Source organism: Mirounga angustirostris, unplaced genomic scaffold (assembly GCF_029215605.1).
Source record: "Mirounga angustirostris isolate CCGP_5_RB_7025 unplaced genomic scaffold, mMirAng1.0.hap1 SCAF_11, whole genome shotgun sequence".
NCBI lineage: Eukaryota > Metazoa > Chordata > Mammalia > Carnivora > Phocidae > Mirounga > Mirounga angustirostris.
In genome coordinates this window covers 11,973,042-11,987,308 of record NW_026991719.1, presented here as the reverse complement: position 1 = coordinate 11,987,308, position 14,267 = coordinate 11,973,042, and the positions used below count along the sequence as shown (strand labels likewise).

Below are 14,267 nucleotides of genomic sequence, written 5' to 3'. Positions count from 1 at the left end.
GGTTCTCTCTCTCCAATGGTAAACAATTCTATAATGTGTGAATTTTGTAATCAACTTATTTCTATGGGCAGAAAAAGACTGCAAATATTTTTATGAAGAGAATCTCTACTTCTAAGTCACTCAGCTTACTCCATTTTTCTGGCATTTTAGAGCATATAGTATTATATTCCAGGAAACGTAGGCTAAAAAACACAGCAGATGTGTGGCTTGAGAGCATTTTTATTCTGATTTTCATGGTTCCCGATAATATTAGGAATATTAGGAGGATTGGTAGTATCCAAGAAAATTGCTATTTATCAACAAGGACCCATAAAAGAAAAACTGAAATAAATTACCTGCTGAATTGTGTTGATGATAGTGAATAAGCTTTGGAATAGAATCAAAACAGTAGTTTTCTGCCAGGTACAATTTGTTCTCAGCATTTGTATGCACATGGTAATGCTTGACAGTTCCTTTTTTATCACTAGTAAGGAAGACAGAATGTTAGATTTTTTTTTAAAGATTTATTTATTTGAGAGAGAGAGGGAGCAGGGGGAAGGGCAGAGGGAGAAGGGGAGAGAGAATTCTGAAGCAGACTTCCCGCTGAGCACAGAGCCCAACATGGGGCTTGATTCCCCCCAGGACCCTGAGATCATGACTGAGTCGAAATCAAGAGTTGGATGCTTAACCAACTGAGCCACCCAGGTGCCCCTAAAATGTTTTTAATTATTGATTGAAGCTTGATTCAACAATGGTTAAATAATAATTTAGATGCATTTGCAAATTTTGGAGAGGGAAGGCAGAGAGGGTTTCTCAGTCTTGACAGCTGATGTTTTTCTAGAGCTACCCATGACAATTGGTAATTATGGAAGAGGGCTCCTCTCTGAACTCAGCGTCACCTTTGTGCACGTACAGAATTCATGTACAATAAAATTCCAACTTTCTGCACTGTTCCTCCCTTAGCCAGTCTAAAACTAGAATCTTCCTTTGATGATTGAGAGCTGTGCAGTTCTTCAAGATCATTATTCTGAACACCAATTCTCTTTTAGGATAATAATGAATATTAAAATGTGGGAGACAAAGGTGATTAGGCTGTGGGTGTTTCACCCAGAGCAGGGGTGGGAGGCTCTTTGGGGAGTGGAGCATGCAAGATGAAATGGGTGGGGATGTCCTTTAATTCCTCACATGAACTTGTACCTTTTCCACATAAAGCATATTTTCCCCGTTGCTCTCCTTTTGGAAGATAGTGGTGAATTGATGCACATCGATTTGGGCTAATCAGAAATAATATGCCTGTGTCCGATTTTAGGGTATGGCCTAGCAGTCAAGAACTGGGCTTTGCGTCCTCGTCTTCTGCTTGCTAGCTAACCTCATTTGGTTGTTACAGAGATCGGATGCGCTTTTATATCTAGCAATTCGCACTATGCTTGGTGCATAAGAAACTATTGATAAGTTGTCGTCGCTGTAATAACAGCCTAGTTAAAATTGCAACTATAAAAAGGGAAAGGCGTGTCTTCTTGTTGCAAATGGCTACTTTGCTCTTGGTCTTAGTATGAAATTCATTCAAGCCTGTTGATGATGTTTCATAAAAGAAGGCTTCCATAGTCATGAATGTGGATTATTTTCACTTGACTCCTTATCTATTTGCTGTTTTTTTCTACCTGGCCGCCTTCAAAAATAAACCTGGTGTCAAGGATCTTGACTAGGAAGACTTCTGCTAGCAGCTTTGGCTGAAACTGCAGGGCCAGAGGGTCACAGAGCTCTTAATATTCAGTGAAGCAAATCTTTTCCCCTGGTTCTTACTGGGTTGGCTTTAGCCAGCATCTAGGTGTGCAACCTGGTCCATGAGATGCACCGGGGAGGTGGCTTCCTGCATTGGAAAATGCCAGGTCACTGCTTAGGGCACATCCTAGTCTCTCAAACTGGAGGTAGATACTCCATAAAAACATTTCTCAAAATAAAATAACCTTTTAATCACTCGTTATTACCAAAAAACCTATAGGTGCCAGGGGCAGGGTATACATGGGGGCAGCAGAAATATATATATATATATATATATATTCAAATGGTGCTAGTCAAGATTTGGCCAGATTGTTATCTCAGAACCCTGGGGGTCTTGACGTAGACGCAGGAGTGTGGTTGAAGGAACACGAACTCCGCTGTGGAAGGCCCAACTTCAAGTCGGTCACTTATTAACGTGGTGGGTGGGTCTTCGTGAGCGCTTGTGGAACCCCAAACCTCTCATCTGTAAAATGGTGCCAGTGAAAGCAGCTTTCCTGTTTGCTTCACAGAATGATTAGAAGGAACAAAAGAGCTAACAGCCAATGGGACAGTGGCTTGTAAAACTCTGGCAGAGGATCCTGATGTCGGTGTCGGTGACGGTGACTTGCAGGTGGTGACTGGGGGTGTCGTATGAGCCTGGGTGTTGGGACAGGGGAGTGGAGCGCCTAGATTCGCTCCTTCACAATAACAACAACTATCGTAGTAATCGCTATTCATGTATTAAGCGCTTACTCTGTGTCGGGCACTGTTGTGATCCACCACGTGAATTAACTCACTTCATCCATAGAACATAATAGTCATTGTTATTTTGTCTTTTCAAATGGGGAAGCCGAGGCACAGAGGTTAAGAAACTTGCTCAGGGTCCGAAAGCCTTGAAATGGTGGAGTCGGGAGTTGGACCCCGAGGTGCAGCTTCACCACCCAAAGAGGACAGCACCCCGGAAAGGAGCTATCTGGGGAACACAGATACACTGATTCAACTTTCTGCTAGCCCTGCCCCTAATGGAGAGACTGACTAAAAACCAGACACTGGGGAAGGTTCCTCAACTCACCAGGTGGCTCGGGCCGAGAGTGGACAGACTCCATTGCGCTTTTTCTCTCTTTCTAGGCTTCGGACCAAGTCAAGGGGAACAACCCCAGATTCCCTTAACAAGTGTTTACTGAGGCGTGCTGTGCGCTGGGCACTTCGCTGTCGCCTGGGATGGGCAAAAGAGGCTCCCCCAGAGAACGAGCGCTCAGAGTCGGGGCTGGGTGGGCAAGGTTGCATTCGATAGAAATCCTTTGAGCCAAAACGCCGGAGTTTAAAGATGGTGTCTTATCCCCAAATGTGACTAAATGGCCAACGTATTCAAAGAACATACACACAAGATAAAAGAGAGAAATCCATGTCATACTTACTTCATAGCCTTGCTAAATAAGGACACTGTGTACATTCCCACCTGGCGGGAATTTCTAACCATAAATGCACCTTCTTTTCCCTGGAAAGGAAGGAAAGAGTGGAAGGAATGGAAAACATTTTCATTATTCTTGAAAACTATTTTTCCTGGTAGGTGGTAGGGAAATGGATCTTTTCGATCGACTTTAAATGTCATTGACGGCCCAGATCACCCAACAACTGGCACAGAAGGGGACCCACGGTTCAGCTTTCCTCCTTTTCTCTCTCAGTTCCTTGAGAGACCTACCCTGTGCTTTGACTCTCTGTCTCCACTTAGTTTTTAACCCTCTCTGATAATGTTCTCTGTTTTGTGTTTGTGGAAACCTGATATTTTAACCTTTCAGAAATAACACTTAAAACCACCTATCACCATGGAATAGAATACCTCGGAAGGTATTAGAAAGCCAAAGACGCAGAACAAATCATTTGTTAAAGTTTCATGCTCAACTTGTCTTTCTTTATGGCTTGTGCTAATTCCAAGCAGATCCAGATTCAGAAAGAGCAGACAATAAGCTATGAATGTGACAACATTGACGAGATACCGGGTTAGGTGGTGACGTCATCACGTTCTCACTAGTACCCCTCAAAGGAATCCCTGGTGTGTTTTACTAGGTCGAACTGTATCACAGCATCAGTTTGGCAGGTGGAAAGAGTTTGCGTCTGTTAATTCCGTGCCAATTTGGTAACAAAATCAGGTAGAGGTATTCCCTATTACACCTGCCGTCCTCCGGTTTAGGTGCTCCTGGGCAGGGACAGAGTTGAGCTAGGCTGTTACATAGATGGCCCCCAGTCAATCATGTCTCTGTATTCTTGCCCTGGGCAGTCCCCTCCCACACTGAGTCCGGGCTAGGCCAGCAGACTTGCTTTGGCTAATAGGGCATCAGCAGGCCTGACAAAAGCCTTGGGATCGCTGGGCTGTGAGGAAGCCCACGTCAGCCACACAGAGCAGAACCATGGCACCCTGTGGACAGAATGGCGAGAACTCCTAAATCTTGTTTCAGACTGCCAAATTTGGAAGTGGTTTATTACCCAGCAGGAGATAATGAAAAACCGAGGAAGTGGCTACATGCGAAGGGCCTGGTAACCCAGGGGCTGGACTGCAGCCTCTATGACCACTTGCCTGTATAATTAGCCATCCGGTTTCTATGAGAAGTAAGGGCATTGCCCTCTGGGCCCAAGGAGAAAGATCCTTAAAGGCTACTTTAAAGACTAGATAATTTACCTTTTGTCTCAGTAACTGCTCCGATTGGGCCCTGGAGATGTTACCTGCAAACCAGCTACAAGGAGAAAGAATCGCATATTTGCGAGTTAATAATTTGTAACCGCGTGCCTGATCACTCCACTTTCTACCCCGTACAATGAGGCATCAGCTTCGATCAGGGATTTCCCAACCCGACTGCTCTAGAGAATCCCCCCAGGGGCTTTTCAAAACTACGGATTCGCGAGTCTGCACCACCTCCGTATGATTCTGTTTTCCCGCGGGCTAGCACTTAAAAACCTTTGGCCTCTTTCGGGCAGGCCCGTGAGTTCTATGTGTCACTGTTTCAAGCGAGAGCCGGAGATGAGACGAATGAAAGAATATTCCAATGGGAAAGTTGGGGTTGCCTGTCTTTCAACCCTATATTTTTCTTTTAATAATCTGATAGAAGCACACCTTATAGCATCTATTTTCAAAGCAAATGCTTTTCTAATGAATATTTTTTTATTTGCAGGATAGCAGTAGATAAGCCTCTATGGCTATAGTAAGCCAGTAACAGGTACGGCAACCTGAGAAAGAGATGATGTGGGGCAGCCAGGCATGATCTTTAAATATTACCTTTTTCTCTAAGTGAGCCAAGAGCATCACATCTTACTTTCTGTGTAGAGCTCAACAGGCTCCAGAGTTGTTTCTCACGTGAGATCAACAGTGTCTGCAGTCTTTTGGCTTTGGCTAGAATGTCATACTAGGGAAATGAACAGGGTGTGAGGTGGGATGGAGCATGGGTTTGGGGGCTTACGAGGACCCTCTGGCTAGAGGATAACACCCGAAGAGGAAAAAAGAACCCGAGGGCGAGGATGTATTAGGTGGGGCGGGGGGCGTGTCAGCTGGTGGGCAGGCCAGTGGAGTGGAAAGAGCCACCAGCCAGCTTGGAGGTCTGAATTCTAGACGTAACTTCCTAGTGAGTAGCTGTATGGCTCTGGACAAACCACTTGGCCTTTTTTGACCTTGGAATTACCCATCTGCAAAATGAGGATGAGGGTTGAATGTAAGTTTAAAAGTCTCTTCTAGTTCTACCCTTATAGATATGATATAATTAATACTTGAGGTATGAACTGATCATCTTCTTCTGAGTTAATATTTTAAGCTAATCACAGCTAATCAAAAGACTCCTCAGGGAATACGAACCAGAATACATGCCTATGGGAGAGAGAAGAAAGAGATGATCGGGAATAAGGACAGAGGCGTGGAGAAGCAAGGTGGGATTGTGAATAAACCCCTCCCCCCAACACACACACACACACACACACACACACACTTTACTTGAGATCTGGCTCTGTTTGTTTTAAAAAAGATTTCAGCATGTCATTGCCAGAGGACCAGATTCTTAAGCCTGCTCCTAAGGTATGATTTTCCATCTAAACTTCAGTGCCTTAGCCTTCAATAGAACACAGTAGAAATCTTCATGAAGTTCTGCCCCACCAAACAAATGCTTCGGTGCCACTGAGAGAGGTAGAAGCTGGGGGCACCGAGCATGGTGCGAGAGGCTAAGCCCCGGATCACGCAGCCCTCTGCTCCCAATTGCCCTTCGGCACCTCTTTGACTTGGAAGAGGGCAGGTCTCTCCTGGTGTTTCCCCAGTGCACACCTCTCAGGCACCATTTGAATTTAGAAATGATGGAGATAGAGATCGTCCACATGGTCAGATCTGGGCTTTCCAAATCGAAGAGAGACTTCCAATTCATTGAAATGCTCGAGATTAACATCCACAATTAGAGGTTCATTGCCATGGGTTTAAGTCTTTGTCATCCGTCAAAGTGCTATTATCTTTGGATAATTTTGGTGCTGGTGTTTCTCAGCGTTTATGTCTTAGTTTGAATTATTCTATCAGAGGCTTTCCTGAGGGTGGATACTGGGGAAGAAGATAGGGATCACGGGGAGCTAGATGGTGGTGAAAAAGCCATGCTGTGGAGGGGCGGGGCCTACAGCACGTCTTCCCCGATGTGGCGGGAACGCCTAGGGCCACGTTGGCTTAGAGGTAAGACAAAGAGTCGAAACCGTGACATGTACTTTATAAAACCTCTCACTGTACCTAGAGCCAATATATCAGTGACCACACTCATAGAAAAATAGAACTGAAAAGATGTATAATCTCAGTGTTCAAGTGAGTTGGCCACCATTGGGGAGCAGGTGTCCGGGAGATGCAGTCTGCCCTATCACTCCCACCTCTCCTTAATGCCAACTTTAAATAAAGTTCCGGAGACTTATTTGTCCCTATTTGTAGAAGGATACAGTCTTAGATTTTGGAAAGGACCTTAAGGGCCCCTTAGGCCAACCTGTCTTAGTATAATTGGGGTGATCCTACATTTTTATTCACCCAGAAGAGTCCAATTCATGCCTGATGTCCAGGTGTAATATTTAATAGTGCACTCTTTCTCTTTCTAAAATATCCTAATCTGGATGTTAAATGATAAGGCTGCCCTAGAAATAGGACTCTCCCAACATAAATGCAGTCAAGTTCAAGTCTGTTGCGCTACCTTGTTGCTGTATCATAAATAACTTCAAAAACGGGACTAATAAGTGCTAATAAGAGCCTTCAAAGGTCACCCTGTCCAGAGACCTCCAGGGCAGAAATACTCGGCAGAAATGTCATATGCTGCATCTACGAAGACAAAGTCAAGTGAAGGGGACACCAGGTATATGATAAATCCGATGAATATGTACAGCCAGTTTAGATAATCCAGACTGAGGAAAAATATTTCCCTTAGTAACAACCCAGCTCATTATCACCCGTCATCCAGATAAATGGCCCAGCACCTCATATGAGTTTCCCCAAGTAAATACAGCCTCCCAAGCAAGTCTGAGACATCTGCTCTAATGCCTTTGGGGAAGAATGGAATAGAAACATCTATGTTAGTTTTAGAGGAACACAGAAGACTTTCAGACTCACTCATAGTCATCCAGGTTTTCCTCTTCTTCAGATGAACTTGACTCGGGGAATCCCCTTAAGAAGAGAGGAAACGACATGAATGCAAAAAACCACCAAGAAATAATGCAATTACCTAGCAGTGCAAGGTCGAATCCCACCCTGCTTTTACCCCCACAAATAAAATTTAGACTGTCAGGGTTCCCTCTTTGCACCTGGGAAGGTATCGGCTAAGTGAAGAGAGAATCACTCAAAAGTCGAGTTCATGCCCAGTTTAATGAGAAAATGGCTCTTTGCTACAGGAGGCCCCCAGGAACGTGGATTTGTTTGACTCTTTTGGAAGAGCAGGCTCATGAAATAGATGAATACCTTCGGGAGCAGCTGTAGTAGGAGGTTAAAAAAAAAATTCAGGTTGTGTATAGAGCAATTCTTAGAGAAGAGTAACTCGACTTGAGGTGGTTCTTCCTCCTGCTAGAGCTGCCCGAGCCAGGTATATTACTGTTCGTGCTAACACCAGTGCATATCCTGAATGATGGACGGGAAATATCAGTGCGAGGAATACTGTAACCCACAAGTCATCGATTCAGACCAACTGAATCACAGATGAGGGTTCAGAGAGGCAAACTACGTGAATTTTTTTGGTTCGTTTTTACCTTAAACATGAAGTCTAGATGCAAAATGATTGCAAATGTGGTTAGTTTTCCTGCAAATGGAAGCAAATCCTAGACGTAAAGGAGTATCTGCATTTGATTTACCATGACATCTTTGAGGTGCTGTGATTTGCAACAGTCCTTTCCCTTTGGTTGCTGGTTGCAAAGTCTTCATTGCTGCGACAAAAAGATACATTTTTGTAAACTTATGTTTATTTATAAATGTGAAAGGAGAAAAATAGTTTTGTTAGGTATCTTTTAGCTTCATTTAACATTTTGACCATCGTATTTCACTTGGTTTGGGAATTTCAGCTAATGAGTCCTTTTCACATTTTCATCCTTGCAGGGACCCCAATAACCAGAGGCAGCTTGACAGTGTTCCTAAACAAAAGAGAAGTGTGAAAAGAAAAGTTGGATGAATAGATCATCTTGACTCCTGATTTTTTTGTTGCTATGCAAGCATTCGGTCACTTATATATTTTAACATGTTATTTCCCTCTTGGCTGTTGCAATTGCAATGAAAAGTCTGGAAAATACTGAACTTTTAACTCCACGTGGGGTTAAGAGATCCTCAAGGTCTTCATCACCCCCTGCCACCCGTCATTTTCCCTCTTCCGTTTTGGGTGGTAGGCAGAGCATGAGGAAGTGCCTACCTCTCCAAGTCCAAAGGCTGTTTTGCTTGGAATGTAGGACCTATTTCCTGCTCGCCTTCCTATCTCAGGCCCTTTTTCAAAACCACCCTTCATAGCAACAAGCTTCCTTAACAAGGAAATGCTTCTCTGGCTCCATTTCAAGGAATGACTGGAGAAAGCCCTCAGCGCTACCTTCTGAAGAGCCTTGCTCACTAGCATGGCTTTTTTACTTCATCTCTTCAAAAGAAAATTCTTATTTTAAAACGCTAAGCAATTTATTTAGCTTTTATGTTTTTTTTAAGAACACACAGGGAATGCCCATCAGTGGTGCAGCTCTTAGGTTTATCCATATGATGGAACACTATCTAGACATTCAGAATAATCATGTAGCTTGCACAACATTGTAAATGTCCCTAACACCTCTCAACTGTACGCTTAAAAATTACTAAGATGGCAAAACGTATGCTATGTTTTACCACCATTCAATATTTTTTCCACATTAAAACTGAAGTGTAGCCTCATGTACTTAAATGGGAAAAAATGTCCAAGATGTGAAGTGAAGACAGAGAGTGGCACAGAAGAGTACGTGGTGAGAACCTGATTTTTTAATTCTGTACACGTGGTAATGTGTGCATAGAAAATAACGTGTGCATAGTTCTAGAAGAATGTACCCTGGATATTCTGCAATACTTGAATGCTTTAATGGAAGCATGCTGTTATTTTACTACTCAGAAAAAATTAAAAAGCAGTTCAAGTAAGGATAGTTGATAAAAAGTATTATCTCCTTATGTGAGCTGAGACTCATGACTGCATTTTTAAAAATCAGTCCACAAAGATCTTTTAGCAATCATCATCATTCACTCACTGATGTAATGCTACTCAGGCTAAGAAGTGATTCATCGGTTCTTTGTTCAGATAACTAGCTTTCTCGAGTTCTAGGGAAGAATCCAAGGTCAGGACTGAATCTTGGGTGCAAAATCTAAGGGGGTGTCAGAAAAACTCAGTAGTCAAGGTAAATAACGTGTTAATGATATTTTTAAAATAAAAATTAATGCAAAAAATCCAAGATGAAAAAAAGTCAGTATTTTCAATAAATATAGGATTTATGGGGCGCCTGGGTGGCTCAGTCAGTTGGGCGACTGCCTTCGGCTCAGGTCATGATCCCAGGGTCCTAGGATCGAGCCCGCATCAGGCTCCCTGCTCCGCGGGAAGCCTGCTTCTCCCTCCCCCACTCCCCTTGCTTGTGTTCCCTCTCTCGCTGTGTCTCTCTCTCTCAAATAAATAAATAAAATCTTAAAAAAACCCAGATAGGATCTAGCCATTCAGGCATCGGTGGTTGTACTCCCCCCCCACCCCATGAATTAATAGTGCTGACTACTTATTTGAATACTGATCAGTTTCACTGCACGTTTCCCTCAATGAATCCCTGGGGCTTCCGGTAGAGAGCGGGCCCCGGCACAAAGCTGACATGACACTCGCTCTCCTAGGACCTGTGTCTATCGATGGTCTCCTTCCACAAGAACCCTGGGTTGCAGCAAATAAATGTGACATGTCCCCTGAGGGGCCAGGTACAGATGAATACACTTGGACTCTAGCTCCACTTTGAAATGAAAAGCACCACAGTTTGTTATATGCCAGAAGCAACAACAAGAATACACTCACGTTCTTTCAAGTTCCGTGTGGCCCTGTGGTTGTGTCATTGGTAGAGGGAGGCATTTGCTTTAGGTAAAAATGATGAGGATGGAAAGAATAAAAAAATAAGAGCACGAGGGAGAAAACAAAGAAAGGAGATGCCTGAGGAGTCAGAGAGATGTTCTGCATCCATTGTGGGGAAAGACAGACCCCGGTGCCCTGCAGGGAGGCTAATGACTGGGTGAGGAGACATCAGACAGTGAAGAATGTGATGGGGAGGAGGGTTGAGGCACCAAAGAGGGAAGGACAGTCACTTGACCCTTTTTCTATTGTCATCTTGTGATTCAGTTCAATCTTTAGTGAGCATCAAGTATGGGGCCGGCTCGGTCCCAGAGACCCTGGAGAGATACACAGTTTAGGTACTGCCTTCCAGGTAGTTTTCATTTTCGCTTAAAAAATGTGTGAAGACTGATCACATCAGGAGGGCTGAAGATGTCCATCCTGAGAAGGCAGCCGAGGCCTCGCTGGGAGTGTTATTTGGCATTTGTAAGCACAGGACAAAAGGAAGCCCACCCGAAACATGTAAAGGATATATTTTCAAGCTTCCAAGTTCTGGCACGTAGGGTTATTTGGGGAAAAGGGGGAGAGGAAGGGGAAGAAATAAAATGCACAAGTATTACTTAGATCATAGATCAGATCATCTAGATGGGAAGTCCATGCCATTCGGTCCCAGTGGGCCACTGCTCGCCCAGGCTTCTGGCTCAAGCACTGAGCCTTTCCGGAGAGGGCAGCCCTTCTCAGCTAGGGCCTGCGTAGACAGCTTTGAGGCTGACGTCCAAGGCAGGGGGCTGATGGCTACCCTACGTGCTGGGCAGCCCGACTAAAAGCTGAAGTTTACCTCTTCAGTTTCCTTACTTGCCACCAGTCAGGGCAATCTTCTCTTGGAATATGCTGCATGTTGACAGTTAGCTGGGAGCCGTAGTTTCTCTTTGAGTCACTGTCATACTGGGCCACGGTGGTACTTGAGGATGGTTCATTCATTCTGAAAATAGGAACTGCTCGAGGAATCTTCAGCTTTGGAGGACAAGAGATTTTAATATATCACAGTGAGGCACAGATTCAGGTAGTGGGAGCTAACAAGCTAAGTACATCAGCTCTTAGGAAAGAAAGAAGGAAGGAGGGAGGGAGGAAGGAGGGAAGGAAGGAGAAAAAGAAAGAAAGAAAAAGAAAGAAAGAAAGAAAAGAAAGAAAGAAAGAAAGAAAGAAAGAAAGAAAGAAAGAAAGAAAGAAAGAAAGAAAGAAAGAAAGAAAGAAGGAAGGAAGGAAGGAAGGAAAGGAAAGGAAAGAAAGAGAAGGGCAACAAGGGCAGTACTACGTATTGGCAAAGGTCTGGAGCAACTGGAACTCTCATACTTGGCTGGTTGGAGTTCAGAGTATATAACCACATTGAAGAGCTGTTTGCAGAATCTACTCAAGTCAGGCGCGCATATACCCTATGATCCAGAAAGTCTGTATGCATACCCAGCAGTGAAATCAAAAGACACATATAAGAATGTTCGTAGCAGAATTATTTCAATTCGATAAGAACTGGAAATGACCTAAATGCCCATTTAAAGAGTAAAATAATAAACCTATTTGGGGCGCCTGGGTGGCTCAGTTGGTTGAGCGACTGCCTTCGGCTCAGGTCATGATCCTGGAGTCCCGGGATCGAGTCCCGCATCGGGCTCCCTGCTCGGCGGGGAGTCTGCTTCTCCCTCTGACCCTCCTCCCTCTCATGCTCTCTGTCTCTCATTCTTTCTGTCTCAAATAAATAAATAAAATCTTAAATAAATAAATAAATAAATAAATAAATAAATAAATAAATAAATAAATAAACCTATTTGATACTAAACATAAGGCGTTACCCTTCTGGCCCCGAAGATGGAGGAGGGGGCCAGAAACCGAAGAATGTAGGTTGCCTCTAGAAGTTGGAAAAGGCAAGGAGATAGATTTCCCCCCCGCTAAAGCTTCCAGAAGGAATATCGCCATGTGGACCCATTTTATTTTAGACTTCTGACCTTCAGAACTTCAAGACAATAAATGTGTGTTCTTCAAGTCACTCAATTTGTGGTAATTTGTTACAGCAGCAATAAAATGAATATAAGGGTATATTCACACAGTGGAATCCTATACAGCAGTGAGAGGAAATGGCAACCACACACTAAAGTGTGGGTCAGTCTCAGAGGAAGACAGATAATATGTGACGATATACTTTATGATTCCATTTACATAAAGGTCAAAACCAAGCAAGTGAGCTATGATGTTATAAGTCAGGCTAGTGATTACTCTCAGTGGGATGTAGTGACCAAAGAGGAACATGATGGTACCCCTGGGGTTCTGTGATGTTCTGTTCCTTGATTTGAGTGAGAGTTATACAGGTGTGTTCTGTTTGTGAAAATTCATCAAGCTGAACACTTCGGGCTCGTATACTTGTCCAAATGCATGTTATGCTTCAATTGAAAATTCACATAAAAAGATATAAGCTCTGCATTTAATTTTTCATACTCGTATTTTTACTTTTTTGCAGGGGTCGACGATGTCCTGGAAATTTTCGCTCTGCAGGACACTGCTGTTTATGAGCTATGCGGTGGTTCTGTCCAGAGATAAATGCTGTGGAAAGTTCCCTACACGGAAATCTGAACAGAAGGGCTAGAAAGTGGATTTTTAATTTCCTCAGCTCTGCAAAGTAAGTCCTCTACTGAATGTTCTGGTAAAAACAAAACAAAGGGAAACATGTTTTTCATGATACTCTCGCTGATCCCTGATCCCTTCGGGCAGCTTACAATCAAAACAGACTTAGAAACCCTTGGCCAATGATCTGCCTGACTGATAATTTTCAGCACATTTCCCCAAGAATTCCTTGCCAGAGATTAGATGTAATGGTTTCTGGCTCCTAAATTATCCTCTGCTCTTAGATTTGTTTAAAACAAATTTTACTGGATTATAATTTGCATACCATATAGAAGGTATAGAATTTGGTGACTTTTGGTAAATTTATCAGGTTGGGCAACCATCACCACAGTCCGGTCTGAGCACATTGCTGTCACTCCCATAAGGCGCCTGTGACCGTTAGCGGTCACCCGTTCCCATCCTGACCCCAGGCAACCTGCTAATCAACCCTTTGTCCTTGTAGATTTGCTTATTCTGGACATGGCTCTTAGGTGTTTAATAAAGCCATAATTTTCAAGCTTCAGGACTGGAGCATGTACCCAAACTAAAATAGCAATGTTGCTGAGAACAAAATAAAGCCCTCCAACCTTAATAATTGTATTAGTTTCCTTGGACTGCCATGACAAATCAGTACATGCTTGGTGGATTGAAACAACAGAGATTTGTTCTCTTGCGTTTCTGGAGGCCTCAAGTTCAAAATCAAGGCTTCTCCATGGCCGTGCTCCCTTTAAAAGCTCTATGGAAGAATATTCGATTGCTTCTTCCAACTTCTGGTGGTTCTAGCATTCTTTGACTTGTGGTAGCATAACTTGAATCTCCTGCCTAGGTGTTTATTTATTTATTTATTTAATTTAAATTCTAGGTAGTTAACATACAGTGCAATATTGGTTTCTGGAGTAGAATTCAGTGATTCATCACTTACATACAACACCCAGTGCTCCTCACAGCAAGTGCTCTCCTTAGTACCCATCACCCACTTAGCCCATTCCCCACCCACCTCCCTCCATCAACCCTCAGTTTGTTCTCTATCGTTAAGAGTCTCTTACGGTTTGTTTCCCTCTCTCCCTTTCCCCCATCCTTGCCATATGTTCATCTGTTTTCTTTCTTAAATTCCACATGAGTGAGATCATATGGTATTTGTCTTTCTCTGACTTATTTCGCTTAGTGTTATACTCTCTAGCTCCATCCACGTCACCGCAAATGGCAAGATTTAATTCTTTTTGTTGGCTGAGCAACATTCCATTGTACAGATATACCACATCTTCTTTATGCATTCATCAGCAAGGGACATTTCAGCTCTCTCCATAGTCTGGCTATTGTTGAGAA

The 14,267-nt window shown here is 43.4% G+C and overlaps 1 protein-coding gene across 4 annotated transcripts in view; it reads right to left on the bottom strand.

Moving 5' to 3' along the window:
• The window catches only part of BMX (BMX non-receptor tyrosine kinase), a 49,221-nt gene that overhangs the window by 16,152 nt on the left and 18,802 nt on the right, over positions 1 to 14,267 (bottom strand). For all 4 annotated transcript variants that reach the window (XM_064573787.1, XM_045875098.3, XM_064573785.1 and 1 more), the window contains exons 7-12: positions 11,131 to 11,306; positions 8,074 to 8,145; positions 7,343 to 7,396; positions 4,418 to 4,472; positions 3,159 to 3,238; positions 336 to 463 (exon numbers count right to left, since the gene is read on the bottom strand). In XM_064573787.1, the coding sequence (XP_064429857.1) occupies positions 336 to 463; positions 3,159 to 3,238; positions 4,418 to 4,472; positions 7,343 to 7,396; positions 8,074 to 8,145; positions 11,131 to 11,306 (565 nt within the window). The remainder of the gene's footprint in view (positions 1 to 335; positions 464 to 3,158; positions 3,239 to 4,417; positions 4,473 to 7,342; positions 7,397 to 8,073; positions 8,146 to 11,130; positions 11,307 to 14,267) is intronic.